Below are 15,627 nucleotides of genomic sequence, written 5' to 3' on the forward strand. Positions count from 1 at the left end.
CACACTGTTTTTTTTTGTCTAGCACCGAAGTCTCCCTGCTGGAGATGAGAAAGAGTTGTTTACCTGAAATGGAGTCTGGCTGTTGTAATTCTTCACTTCTTTGTTGGTTCCACGAAACAATAGAACTCGTGCACAGCTTTCCTAGAAATTGGAAGAAATAAAAAAGGGTCACCCAAAAAGCTCAACTGTGCAAAGACTCTGGTTTTAGCAGTCTTTTTTATAGTAGTGGTGGTATACACCCTGTATACCATTTCAGACTACTCATTGGGATTGCTAATCTCTACATTAACATCGAACATTACAGTACAGGCCCTTCAGTCCTCAATGTAATGCAGACATTTCATCCTATTCCAAAATCAATCTAATCCTTCACTCCTATATTGCCCTCCATTTTTGTATCTACCATGTGCCTTTTAGGGCCACTTCCCGAGAACAGAAACAGCAGCAGGTCGCAGCAGCGAATAAGAACTTTGACCAGCAACCACTCAGCATTTGGGATTGATTAGCAAGAGCAAATTAAAGAAAGGCAGGGACAAGCACAACAGTCATCTATGCAGCTGCCGTGAGTGGACCTAGAGTGGTGATCCAGAGGCTTTAGCTCTTCAAGGCTTCGATCAGAGAAGGCAAAGGAAATAAAAGCAGTTTTTTTTTTCTTGTCTTCTTTATATCTGCTTAGCTAGGACAGCAGAGATGCCAGTGAGGATGGTGAAATGCTATATTGCAAGGGTACCTCCATGTCCCTGACAACGACAAATACATCCAGCTTCAGCTACTAACAAACCGCATTCAGGATTTGAAGCCGGAATTGGATGAACTCCAGTCATTCAGGAGGCTGAGAGGGTAATAGAAAGGACATATAGAGAGGTAGTTACACCCAAGGTGCAGAACACAGGAAACTGGGTGACAGTCAGGAGGGGGAAAAGGTTAAGGAGCCAGTACAGAGTACCCGTGTGTCCATATCCCCCTCAACAACAGATGATGATGATGATGATAATAACAACTTTATTGGTCCCAAGTGGGAAATTATTTACTATCACTTTGAATGCTGTTGGGGGGATGACATAACAGATGAAAGTCACAGTGGTAGGCTTTTTGACAACGAGCCTGCCTCTATGACGCAGAAGGGAAGGGGGGAGAAGATGTATAATGTGGTGATAGGGGATTCATAAATTAGGGGAGTGGACAGGAGGTTCTGTGGGAGAGAACAAGATTCCTGGATAGTATGTTCCCTTCTGAATGCAAGGGTCTAGGATATCCTGGATCAAGTCCTCACCATTTTTAAGGGGGAGGGTGAACAGCCAGAAGTCATGGTCCATGAATGTACCAATGACATGGGTAGGACAAGGACAAGTAAGGTTCTGCAAAGGGAGTTCTGGAAGTTAGCTGCTAAGTTAAAGGGCAGGACCTCCAGGGTTTGATTTCAGAATTGCTACCTGTGTCACGTGTTAGTGAGGTCAGAACTAGGAAGATTATACAGTTTAATACTTGGCTAAAGAGTTGGTGTAGGATGAACGGCATAAGATTTTTGGATCATTGGGCTCTCTTCCAGGGAAGGTGGGACATACAAAAAGGATAGCTTACATCTGAACTGGAGGGGAACTAATATTCTAGTGGGAAGGTTTAAAAATGCTGCATGGTGGGGTTTAAACTAGAGTTGCAGGAGATGGGAACCAGAGTGCCAGAACAGTTAGTGGAAAGGTTGTGGAGGCAGATGTTGGTAAGACCTCAGACAAACTTAGGAATCAAAAGATTGAGCATGGTGTGACTAGTGTCCTGAGCTGTGTATATTTCAATGCAAGAAGTATTGGCGGAAGGGCGGATAATAGTGCTGAAGAGGAGGTAGCTGGTTATAACAAACAGAGGCAATGTGTAGTGAGGAGAGACTATTGATAGGGCAAAACTGCAGTCAACAGAATGAGTTGCAACATAAAAAGTGGACAAAATTGAAAAGGGTGAATACAGGACTGAAGGTGTTGTATTTGAATACGTGCAGTATACCAATTAAGATAGATGAACTTGCAGCACATTTGCAGATTGGCAGGTATGATGTAGTAGGCATCACTGAATCATGGCTGAAAGATTAAAGCTGGGAGCTATATGTCCCAGGATACACATTGTATCAAAAGGACAGGCAGGAAGTCAAAAGGGGCAGTGTTGTTCAGTTGGTAAAAAATGAAATCAAATCATTAGAAGGAGATGACATAGGGCCAGAAGGTGTTGAATCATTATGGGTAGAGCTGAGAAACTGCAAGGGTACAAAGACCCTGATGGGAGTTGTATACAGACCCCCAAACAGCAGTAAGGTTTTGGCTTACAAATTACAACAGGAGATAGAAAATATATGCCAAAAGGGCAATGTTACAATAGTCATGGGGGATTTCAATATGCAGGTAGATTGGGAATATCAGGTTGGTGCTGGAATACAGGAGGGGGAATTTCTAGAGAGTCTACGAGATGGCTTTTTAGAGCAGCTTGTAGTTGGGTCCACTAGAGGATTAGATATTTTGTATTGAGTGTTTTGCAATGAACCAGAATTGACTAGAAATCTTAAGGTAAAAGTACCCTTAGGGGAAGTGATCATAATATGATTGAATTCACCCTGAAATTTAAGGAGAATCTGAATTCAGAGTATTAGAGTGGAGGAAAGGGAATTACAGAGGCATGAGAGAGAAATTGACCATAATTGATTGGAAAAGAATACTGGCAGGGATGACAGAAGAGCAGCAATGGCTGGAATTCCTAGAACCAATTCAGAAGGCACAGGATGTATACATTGCAAAGAGAAACAAATATTCTAAAAGAAAGATGACACAACCATGGCTAACAAGCAGGATAGACAAAGAAGAATCAGTTGATGTTATGTACTTGGATTTTCAGAAGACCTTTGACAAGATGTCACACATAAGGCTGCTTAACAAGCTACGAGCCCATAGTATTACGGGAAAAATTCTAGCAAGTATAAAGCAGTGGTTGATTGACAGTCTGCAAAGAGTGGGAAGAAAGAGCCTTTTCTGACTGACTGCTAGTGACTAGTGGTGTTCCATAGGGTCTCTGTTGGGACCAATTCTTTAATGTTATTTGTCAATAGATTTAAACGATGGAATTGAAGGCTTTGTTGCAAAGTTTGCAGACAATATGAAGGTAGGTGGAGGCGCAGGTAGTTTTGAGGAAGTAGAGAGGCTACAGAAGGACTTCGACAGATTAGGAGAATGGGCAAAGAAATGGCAGATGGAATACGGTGTCAAGAAGTATATGATCATATACTTTGGTAGAAGAAATGAAAGGATTGATTATTTTCTAAATGGAGAGAAAATACAAAAATCTGACATGCAGAGCGAGTTGGGAGTCCTTATGCAGGATTTCCTAAAGGTTAATTTGCAGATTGAGTCTGTGGTGTGGAAGGCAATGCAATGTTAGCACTTATTTCAAGAAGACTAGAATATAAAAGCAAGGATGTAATGTTGAGACTTTATAAAGCATTGGTGAGTCCACACTTGGAGAATTGTGAGCAGTTTTGGGCTCCTTATCTTAGAAAGGATGTGCTGAAATTGGAGAGGGTTCCAAAGACATCTACGAAAATGATTCCAGTATTGAATGGCTTGTTATATGATCAGAATTTGATGGCTCTAGGCCTGTATTCACTGGAATTCAGAAGAATGAGGGATGACCTCACTGAAATCTATCAAATGCTGAAAGGCCTTAATAGAGTGGATGTGGAGAGGATGCTTCCTATGTTGGAAGAGTCGAGGTCAAGAGGCCACAGCCTCAGAAAAGACCATAAGAACAGAAGACCTTAAGACATAGGAGCAGAAGTAGGCCATTTGGCTCATTGACTCTGCTCCACCATTCAATCATGGGCTTATCCAATTCTTCCAGTCATCCCCGCTCCCCTGCCTTCTCCCCATACCCTTTAATGCCCTGGCTAATCAGGAAGCTATCTATTTCAGCCTTAAATGCACCCAATGACTTGACTTCCACAGCTGCTGATGGCAACGAATTCCACAGATTTATCACCCCCTGACTAAAGTAATTTCTCAGCATCTCTGTTCCAAAAGGATGTTCTTCAATCCTGAAGTTGTGCCCTCTTGTCCTAGACTCGCCTACCATAGGAAATAACTTTGCCATATCTAATCTGTTAAGGCCTTTTAACATTTGGAATATTTCTATGAGATCCCCCTCATTCTCCTGAGCTCCAGGGAATATAGCCCAAGAGCTGCCAGATGTTCCTCATATAGTAACCCTTTCATTCTTGGAATCATTCTCATGAATCTTCTTTGAACCCTCTCCAATGTCAGTATATCCTTTCTAAAATAAGGAACCCAAAACTGCACACAATACTCCAAGTGTGGTCTCACGAGTGCCTTACAGAGCCTCAATATCATGGTCCTTCTCTTATATTCTATACCTCTAGATATGAATGCCAACATTGCATTCACCTTCTTCACCACTGACTCAACTTGGAGGTTAACCTTTAGGGTATCCTGCACAAGGACTCCCAAGTCCCTTTCCATCTCTGCATTTTGAATTCTCTCCCCATCTAAATAATCTCCCCATCTGCCCATTTATTTCTTCCACCAAAGTGCATGACCGTACACTTTGCAACATTGTATTTCATTTGCCACTTCTTTGCCCATTCCAATAAACTATCTAAGTCTCTCTGCAGGCTCTCTGTTTCCTCAACACTACCCGCTCCTCCACCTATCTTTGTATCAATGGCAAAGTTAGCCACAAATCCATTAATCCCATAGTCCAAATAATTGACATATATCATAAAAAGTAGTGGTCCCAACACCGAGTCCTATGGAATTTCACTGGTAACCGGCAGCCAGCCAGAGTAGGATCCATTTATTCCCACTCTCTGTTTTCTGTTGACCAGTCAATGCTCCACCCATGCTAGTAACGCCCCTGTTATTCCATGGGCTCTCATCTTGCTAAGCAGCATCATCAGTGGCACCTTGTCAAAGGCCTTCTGAAAATCTACTGCATCTCTTTTGTCTACCCTACTTGTAGCTTCCTCAAAAAATTGCAATAGGTTAGTCAGGCAGGATTTACCTTTCAGGAAACCATGCTGGTTTTGGCCTATGTTGTCATGTGCCTCCAGGTATTGCATAACTCATCCCTAACAATAGATTCCAACAACTTCCCAACCACTGGTGTCAGGCTAACAGGTCTATAGTTTCCTTTCTGCTGCCTCCCACCCTTCTTAAATAGCAGAGCAACATTTGCAATTTTCCAGTCATCTGGTACCATAGAACATTACAGCACAGAAACAGGCATTTTGACCCTTCTTGGCTGTGCCAAACCATTCTTCTACCTGGTCGCACTGACCTGCACCTGGGCCATATCCCTCCAAACCCCTCTCATCCATGTACCTATCCAAGTTTTTCTTAAATATCAAAAGTGAGCCCGCAATCAGCACTTTATCTGGCAGCTCATTCCACATTCCCACCACTTTCTGTGTGAAGAAGCCCCCCCCCCCCATGTTCCTTTTAAACTTTTACCCCTTCACCCTTAACCCATGACCTCTGGTTTTTTTCTCCCCTAGCCTCAGTAGAAAAAGCCTGCTTGCATTCAGTCTATCTATACCCATCATAATTTTATACACCTCTATCAAATCACCCCTCATTCTCCTACGCTCCAGGGAATAAAGTCTTAACCTATTCAACCTTTCTCTGTAACTCAGTTTCTCAAGTCCTGGCAACATCCTTATAAACCTTCTCTGCACTCTTTCAACCTTATTAATATCCTTCCTGTAATTAGGTGACCAAAACTGCACACAATACTCCAAATTCGGTCTCACCAATGTCTTATACAACCTCACCATTACATTCCAACTCTTATACCCAAAACTTTGATTTATAAAGGCCAATATACCAAAAGCTCTCTTTACAACCCTATCCACCTGTGACGCCACTTTTAGGGAATTATGTATCTGTACTCCCAGATCCCTCTGCTCTACTGCACTCCTCAGTGTCCTACCATTTACCTTGTATGTTCTACCTTGGTTTGACCTTCCGAAGTGCAATACCTCACACTTGTCCGCATTAAACTCCATCTGCCATTTTTCAGCCCATTCCTTCAACTGGTCCAAATCCCTCTGCAAACTTTGAAAACCTTCCTCACTGTCCACTACACCCCCAATCTTTGTATCATCAGCAAATTTGCTGATTCAATTTGCCACATTATCATCCAGATCATTGATATAGATGACAAATAACAATGGACCCATCACTGATCCCCATGGCACACCACAAGTCACAGGCCTCCACTCAGAGTAGCAATCCTCCACTACCACTCTCTGGCTTCTTCCATTGAGCCAATGTCCAATCCAATCTGGTACAATGCCAGAATCTATCTATTCTTAAAAGATTATTGTTAATGCTTCCACAATCTCTCCAGCTACTTGCTTCACAACCTTTGGGTGCATTCCATCAAGTCCAGGAGATTTATCCGCCCTCAGACCATTTAGCTTCCTGAGCACCTTCTCAGTCGTAATTTTCACTGCACATACTTCACTTTCTTGACACTCTTGAATGTCCGGTATACTGCAGATGTCTTCCACTGTGATGACTGTTGCAAAATATGCATTCAGTTCCTCTGCTATCTCTGCATCTCTCATTACAATATCTCCAGCGTCATTTTCTATTGGTCCTATATCTACCCTCAATTCTCTTTTACCCTTTATATACTTAAAAAAGCTTTTAGTATCTGCTTTGATATTAGTCACCAGCTTCCCTTCATAATTCATCTTTTCCTTCCTAATGACATTTTTAGTTTCCTTCTGTAAGTTTTTAAAAGCTTCCCAATTCTCTATCTTCCCACTAGCTTTGGCTTCCTTGTATGCCCTATCTTTCACTTCTACGTGGCTCTGACTTTACTTGCTAGCTACGGTAGTGTCCTTCTTCCATTTGAAAATATCTTCTTATTTTGAATATATCTGTGTTGCACTTCCCTCATTTTTTGCAGAAATTCCAGCTATTGCTGCTTTGCTGGCTTTCCTGCTAGAGCCCCTTTCCAGTCATCTTTGGCCAGTTCCTCTCTCATGCCATTATAATTTCCTTTATTCCACTGAAATACCGACACATTGGAATTTAGTTTCTCCTTCTCAAATTTCAAAGAGAACTCAATCATATTGTGATCACTGTACCCTAAGGGTTCCTTAACATTGAGCTCTTTATCACCTCCAGATCATTTCATAACACCCAGTCCAGCAAGCTGATCCTCTAATGGGCTCAACAACAAGCTGTTCTAAACAGCCATTGCTTAGACATGCTACAAATTCTCTCTCTTGAGGTCCATTACTGGCCTGGTTTTCCCAATCCACTTTCATGTTAAAATCCCCAACAATTATCATGATATTGCCCTTCTGACATGCCTTTTCTATCTGTAATTATGCTCTAATTTGTAATCCACATGCTGGCTGCTGTTTGGAGGCCTGTATACAACTGCCATTCAGGTCCTTTTACCCTTGCCATTCCTTAAGTCAACCCATAGCAATTCTAGACCTTGCAGTCCCATGTCATCCCTTTCTAATGATTTAATATTATTTCTCATACACAGGGCCGCACCACCCCATCTGCCTACTGACCTATCTTTTGATACACCGTATGGAGAAGAATTTCTTTTCCCAGAGAGTGCTGAATCTAAAACTATTTCCTGCAGGCAACTGTGGAGGCCAAGTCTTTATGTATATTTAAGGCAGATGTTAATTGATTCTTGATTGGCCAGGGTATGATGGGATATGGTGAGCAGACATGAGAAATGGGCTGAGCGGGAAATTGGATCAGCCATGATGAAATGGCAGCTCAGACTCATGAGAACAAATGGCCTAATTCTGCTCCTATATCTTACGGTCTAAGTCTCTTGAAAGTCCCTAATGTACCTGCCTCTACCACCACCCTTGGCAGCATGTTCCATACACCTTATGTTAAATTAAGGTACCTAACAACAATAATATGGGGCACAATGACCTCTGAACTGATGACATTTAACTGAGAACATTTTAGGTGATTTTTTTTGTCCGATTCACTCATGAAATGTAGTTGCTGCTGCCAAAGCTCAATGTTGTGACCTATCCACAACTATCCATGAGGAGGTTGCAGACAGCTGTCTGTCCACATAATATGGCATGGTAGCATTGTACTTTGCATACCTCTGTGATAGCACCAGAAACAAGGATTGATTCCCACCTCTGTGTTTGAGGAGTTTGTACATTCTCCTTATGACTGCCTGGGTTTTCTACAGGTGGTCTAGTGTCCTCCCATATTCTAAAGACATCCAGGTTTCAAAGTTCAAAGTAAATTTATTATCAAAGTATATATATGTCTCTATTTATTACCCTGAGATTCAATTTCTTGCAGGCATGCTCAGTGAATCCAAGAAACATAATAGAATCAATGGAGGACTGTACCCAATAGGATGGACAAACAAACAACGTGCAAAGGATAAGAAACCATGCAATTACAAAAGGAAAAAAAGGAAATAGTAATAATAATAAATAAGCAATACATATCAAAAACAGGAAATAATAAATCTTTGAAAGGCAGTCCTTAGGTTGTGGGAACATTTCAGTGATGGGGCAAGTGAAGGTATCCCCACTGGTTCAAGAGCTTGATGGTTGAGGGGTAATAACTGTTCCTGAACCTGGTGGCGTGAGAACCTGAGGCTCCTGTAGCGTCTTCCTCCTGGCAGCAGTAAGCAGAGAGCATGACCTGGGTGGTGGGAGTTTAGTGGGTTAATTGGTTACACGGATGTAATTGGGCAGCGTGGGCTTGTTGGGTTGGAAGGGCCCATTACCATTTTGTATCTCCAAATAAAACATTACATTAAATGGTGCTATTTCTTCAGTGTGGTTAGTTACAAGACTTTCTCAACAATAGTGAAGAAGCTGACACTTACAGGGGAACCCATAGGAGGTGGTGTTCCCATGCACCTGCTGCCCATTCTATCAGTATGGTGGAGGTCTGGTATCTGTGGATTGCTGCTAGAAAAATATTGGCAAGTTTCTGGAGTTCATTTTTATTTACTTAAAGATACAGCAGGTTAACAGGCCCTTCCAGCCCAACAAGCTTGAATAAGAAAGTGAGAAGACGGCAAGAAGTACCAGCTGGTAGGTGATAGGTGAAACCAGATGGGAAAGGAAGTGGCCTCCACAGCTGTATTGGGCAACAAATTCCATAAATTCACCACCCTTTGGCGAAAGAAATTTCTCTGCGTCTCTGTTTTGAAAGGGTGCCCCTCTATCCTGAGGCTGTACCCTCTTGCCTTAGACTCTCCCACCATGGGAAACATCCTTTCCACATCTACTCTGTCTAGGCCTTTCAACATTCGAAAGGTTTCAGTGAGATTTCCCCGTATCTTTTTGAATTCCAGCGAGTACAGACCCAGAGCCACCGAACACTCCTCGTATGATAACCCTTTCATTCCTGGACTCATTTTTGTGAACCTCCTTTGGACCCTCTCCAATGCCAGCACATCCTTTCCAAGATGAGGGGCCCAGAACTGTTCACATTACTCAAGGCGAGGCTTCAGCAGTGCCTTATAAAGCCTCAGCGAGACATCCCTCCTCTTGTATTCTAGACCTCTTGAAATGAATGCTAACATTGCATTTGCCTTCCTCAACACCAACTTGGTGATGGCCCAGATGTGTTCCAAACATTATCCCAGGCTCAACTACAACAAACAGGCAGCAGCTAGTGTCACACACAGAAAATACTGAAGGACCCAGCCAGTTGTATGGATATATCCAAAGGAAATTATGTGTGTTGCTCTGGATTTCCAGTGTCTGCAGAATCTCTTGTGTTCACGCAACAAGTTACAATGAGTTGCCAGTGAGTGAAGTGGAGTTGGTGGGTGGGGAATGGGACTTGTTATGGGAACCAATGACAATGGCTTTGTTCTTTTTTGCAAGAGATTCCTGTTCATCCTAATTTGAATGTCAGGGATGTATTTCCAAGATTTGGAGACAATGGAGAGATCAAGAGAGGAAGAGAAAAAAATTTACATAACAGAAGCAGAGAAAGATGAAGGATCATAAGCCACCCGCAATGGGGATTGAGTTTAAATTGCTTCCAGAATAAATCAGTGCAGATAAAATGGCTGGATTTGTTATTTAATACCACTTACAGATGGTTCAAGGTTTTAATCTGCATTGAGCATAACAATGTAGAAATCAATAGAGCAAAATCAAAAGGAATGTAGATGCAGGAAAAATAACATTTAAAAAATTGCTGGAAATTCTTGGCAAGTAAGGCAGCATCCGTAGAAAGAGGAGAAAAGTTACTGTTTCAGGTTGATGTCTGCAGATAGTGCCTGACCTAGTTAGTGTTTCCTGCATGTTCTGGTTCTGTTTCTATCACAGAATAAAATCTGTACATTGACATTACTATCATTCAGCAACACACTTTCAGCAAAAACTGAGACAACTAGCGTGGCTTTTGTTGCTTTCTTATTTTTAAGCACATTATATAAATATGTAAAATTATAAAAATACTCAATGCTTAAAAAAGGATTCAAATGAGAATGAGGCTTATTCATTGACTATGAATAAGTTGCAGATGATGTAATATACGTTTATGCTTTTGTGTACATTGGTTCTGAGGAATGCATGAGTTCACATATTAGTGTGTGTGTGTGTGTGTGAGTTATAATTTATACGTGAGTGTATACATGTGTGTTACTGTTAGTGCACATGAGAGTGCTTGTGATAATGATAACGTGTTAAGGCAATGCTAGTGTGAAAATATGTATTAGTGTTAATGTACATGTGTATTCAAATCACTGCATTTTTAGCATTATTATATGCACGTGTGCTTGTGTGGGTGTTTGAGAAAGAGAGAGTGCGATGGAGAGAGTGTGAATTCAGAATTTTGTACAAAAGATATAGAAGTCACAAAAGTTGTAAGTCGTACTGTTTTAAATTCATTCATAAGCACTAGCTGAACCAAACAATGATCATCGCAGATGTGAGGCACACCGAAATGAACTAGCGTGTGGCTTTAACATGCCGAATTTCTGTTTAGCTTGTTAGTTGCAACACTTGACACTGGATATTTGGCATCGCCTGCCTCGCTCAGTGCCTTGCATTTTCCCACTTGCAACAAAACTAAGAGGAAAATGGAGTGGTAAAATTAGCAGGCTGCTATACTTGTCATGTTCTTCAAAGACTATAAAAACAAACACACACTGTGTATGGAACAAAAGCTACTTTAATTGTGACAAGGCACATTTTTTTTGTTAATTTGGAAGAGTATTTAACTGCTGCAAGAACACTAAACCTTGCAAAAGAATATGCAAGCAGGCAGCTCTGCCTAATTAAATCCCGCCACCCACAGATAGACTGAAATAGTACTTCTGCCCACACAAAGCTGATGAAACATGGTGTGAACAAGCAAACAAAGTACATCCAATGTACGGATTGAATGTTTCACTATTACACATGTACCTGGGCAGATCATTCCTCTGTGCAATCTCTGAATTCAACGTTCACACCACTCAGCCTCATCTTGAATCAGCTCCTCGGAAATGTACGTTGTTAACAATCTGAGGTTTCATTTACAACTCTTAGAGATTCTGGCCCCGATAGCGTACAATAGAGTTTTGAATAACAGCAACCAGTCTCTAAGGCCAACATTTATTTTAACTATTGAATCAATCCTTCCGTGGTAGAGTACTGGGTAAAATGCATCGGTTGTGATATTGGAGCTGCATCTTGGTGTTTTTACAAAGTGATGTTAAGTGATATCCATTCAGTGACCACTTTATTAGACACATCTGTACACCTGCTCATTAAAGCAAATACTTTATCAGCCAATCACGTGCCACCAACTCAATATATAAAAGCATGCAGACATGGATGGTCGAGAGGTTCAGTTATTGTTCAGACCAAACATCAGAATGGTGAAGAATGTGATCTAAGTGGCTTTGACTGTGGAATGTTTGTCGGTGCTAGACAGGGCGGTTTGAGTATCTCAGAAACTGCTGATCTCCTGTCATTTTCAGCGCAGCAGTTTACAGAGAATGGTGTGATAAGCAAACAAAAAAAAAAAATCCAGTGAGCAGCAGTTATGTGGGCGAAAACAACTTGTTAACAAGGGAAGTCAGAGGAGAATGGCCAGACTGGTTCAAACTGACAGGAATGTGATTGTATCTCAAGTAACCTCGTGTTACAACAGTGGTGTGCAGAAGAGCGTCTCTGAACACATAATGCATTGAACCTTGAAATAGATGGGCTACAGCAGCAGAAGACCAGGAGCATACATTCAATACACTCTGTGTATTTGTACTAGCCTAGATAACTACATTCCAATCATTAATAAGTAAGAATAAGATTGGACAGGGTGAGGAAACTAGTGAGCTAGTGGTGCTGATGCCTTACTGCTCCAGTAACCCAGGTAATGTCCTGACCTCCTGTGCCATCTGTGTGGAGCTTGCATGGTCACTCTGTGTTCCTCCCGGTCACAGGTTTCATCCGTATTCTGAAGTCAGGTGATTAGATTGGTTAATTGGTCACTGTAAATTACTCCTGGTGAATAGGTCAATGATAGAGTCTGGGGGTACTTAAAGTCATATACAGCCCAGCTAGTCCACGCCAACCTGATCTTTTCCCTAATTGATCCTGACCTGATCTGCTTCATCCCATTGACCTGCACCTGGAACATATCCCTCCTATTGATGTGCCTATCCAAATGTCTCTTAAATATTTCAATTGAACACAGATCTACCACCTCTGCTGGCAGCTCATTCCATATTTTCACCGTCCTCTGAGTGCAGTTGTTCCCCCTCAGGTCCCCCTTAAATATTTCACCTTTCACCCCTAACCTGTGACCTCTAGTCTCACCTAATATGGGGTGGGGGGGGGTGAGCCTATTTAAGTTAGCAAGAATAAATAGGTTAGATGTAGGTCTAGCACATTGGTGCTTGATGATTAGTGTGAATTCCATGGGCTGGAAGCTTTTTCATGTTCAACAAATAATCTACTGGTGGATCTCATTACACTGATCCCATTTTCTTCTGCCCATATTCTCATCAGCTCCCTCAGATTTTAACACTCAGTAACACACTAAGAACAATTAATAGTGAACAATTTATGGTCCAACTTGCACATCCTTGGAAGACAGGAAGAAATTGAAGCTTCTGGTGGAAACCCATGTGGCCACAGAGAGAAAAAATACGTTATATGGAGCCATAGGATTGATGTACAATAACTGTTCTGAAAGCCATAAGGTATTATAAGAAAATATCACAAGTAAATATAATGGCATCAGATATAGGAGAGGGAGAGAAGGGGGAAGAGAAAAAGGTGAGAGAGAGATGGGGGAGAAAATGAAGGGTGGACAGAGAGAAAAGGCAAGAGAGAGGGGTGAGAGAGGGATAAAGAAAGAGGAGAAGTGATGAGACAGAGTGGGAAAAGGGTAAGAGAGAGATGGGGGAAGAGAAAGGGTGGAGTGAGAAAAAAGGTAAAAGAGATCGGGAAGAGAGGGAGTAATGGGTGAAAGAGAGGGAGGTGAGAAGGGTGAGAGAGAGACAGGGGGTGGGAGAGAGAGATGGGAGAGAAAGAGAAAAGGCAAGAGAGAGGGAGATAGGGAGAGGGTGAGTGATGGCAAGAGAAAGAGAAGGGCTGAGAGAGGGATGCAAGAAAGAGGGGGTAGATAGAGCAAGAAGCAAAAGAGGGGAAGAGAGAGAGTGGGAAGAGGGGAGAGAAGGGAGGGGAGACAGAGAGAAAATAGAGGAGAAAGAGAGAGAAAACGAGCAAGGACAGAGCGGGAACAAAACAAGAGAAACAGAGAGAGAGAGAGAGCAACTATCTGTGAATGGAAAGAGACTGAGAGAATGAATCATCAACCACAACACAGAATCAATGAGGAGAATCTACATCTCCAATGAAGAAAAACAGTAGGTAACCTTGCACTGACAGGCGCCCATTCTTGAAGATGTCCAAGAAAATGATAGATTGTCATTATTGAACAAGAAAGTTCAATCAATAATTACTGGTGAGGTGCAAATCACTCTTAATTGTAATCTGGCCTCTATGGACCAGATATAACATTATAGATGATGCTGCTCTGTGGCATCTCATGTACTAGTTTCACTGTTGACTGTGGCAAGGAAATCAATTTAAAGTCTCATGCGTTGGATCATGTTGGACCCTCCCCCTCCCCTACACAGTTTTCAGCCCCAACCACAGCCACCTTTTCCTGATACTCCAGATGTGCAGGGAAGACCCTTGTACCCCTCAGGGGCACACAGTGAGGTGCAGCTAAACTTTGGATGCCATGGTGCTGAGAACCTTATAAGCAAGCTTGTGCTGACATTGCTTGGAGAGGTTCACAAAAATGATTCCAGGAATGAAAGGCTCATCATATCATGGAACATATGATGCTTCTGGGTCTGTACTCACTGGAATTCGGAAGAATGAAGAGGGATCTCACTGAAACCTATTGAATGTTGAAAGGCCCAGAAACATAGAAAATCGACAGCACAATACAGGCCCTTCGGCCCACAAAGCTGTGCCGAACATATCCTTACCTGAAAAACTACCTAGGGTTACCCATAGCCCTCTATTTTTCTAAGGTCCATATACCTGTCCAATAGGCTCTTAAAAGACCCTATCGTATCCGCCTCCACCACAGTCACCGGCAGCCCATTCCACGCTCTCACCACTCTCTGCGTAAATAAACTTAACCCTGACGTTTCCTCTGTACCTACTTCCGAGCACCTTAAAACTGTGCCCTCCCGTGCTAGCCATTTTTGACCTGGGAAAAAGCCTCTGACAATCCACACAATCAATGCCTCTCATTATCTTATACACCTCTATCAGATTACCTCTCATTCTCCGCTGCTCCAAGGAGAAAAGGCCGAGTTCACTCAACCTATTCTCATAAGGCATGCTCCTCAATCCAAGCAACATCCTTGTAACTCTCCTCTATACTCTTTCTGTGGTTTCAACATCCTTCCTATAGTGACGCAACCAAAACTGAGCACAGTACTCCAAGTGGGGTCTGACTAGGGTCCTATTTAGCTGCAACATTACCTCTCTGCTCCGAAACATAATCCCACGAATGACGAAAACCTCTGCTTTCCTAACCACAGAGTCAACTTGCACAGCAGCCTTGAGTGTCCTATGGACTTGGACCCCAAGATCCCTCTGATCTTCCACACTGCCAAGAGTCTTACCATTAATACTATATTCTGCCATCATATTTGACCTACCAAAATGAACCACATTATACTTATCTGCCACTTCTCAGTTCATTTTTGCATGCTATCAATGTCCTGCTGTAACCTCCAACAGCCGTCCACACTACCCACAACACCTCCAACCTTTGTGTCATCAGCAAATTTACTAACCCATCCATCCACTTCTTCATCCAGGTCATTTATAAAAAATCACGAAGAGTCTGTCCCAGAACAGATCCCTGAGGCATACCACTGGTCACCGACCTCCATGCAGTGTATGACCCATCTACAACCACTCTTTGTCTGTGGGAAAGCCAGTTATGGATCCACAAAACAATTTCCCCTTGGATCCCATGCCTCCTTACTTTCTCAATAAGTCTTGTATGGGGTACCTTATCAAATGCCTTGCCAAAATCCATATTCACTACATCGACTGCTCTACCATCATCA

At 42.2% G+C, this 15,627-nt stretch overlaps 1 protein-coding gene across 3 annotated transcripts in view; it reads right to left on the minus strand.

Annotated features, from left to right (window-relative positions):
• Positions 1–15,627, minus strand: part of shank2b (SH3 and multiple ankyrin repeat domains 2b) — a 1,185,964-nt gene that overhangs the window by 793,923 nt on the left and 376,414 nt on the right. For all 3 annotated transcript variants that reach the window (XM_073049802.1, XM_073049805.1, XM_073049804.1), the window contains one exon: positions 64–141. In XM_073049802.1, the coding sequence (XP_072905903.1) occupies positions 64–141 (78 nt within the window). The remainder of the gene's footprint in view (positions 1–63; positions 142–15,627) is intronic.

This window comes from Hemitrygon akajei, chromosome 6 (genome assembly GCF_048418815.1).
Source record: "Hemitrygon akajei chromosome 6, sHemAka1.3, whole genome shotgun sequence".
Classification (NCBI taxonomy): domain Eukaryota; kingdom Metazoa; phylum Chordata; class Chondrichthyes; order Myliobatiformes; family Dasyatidae; genus Hemitrygon; species Hemitrygon akajei.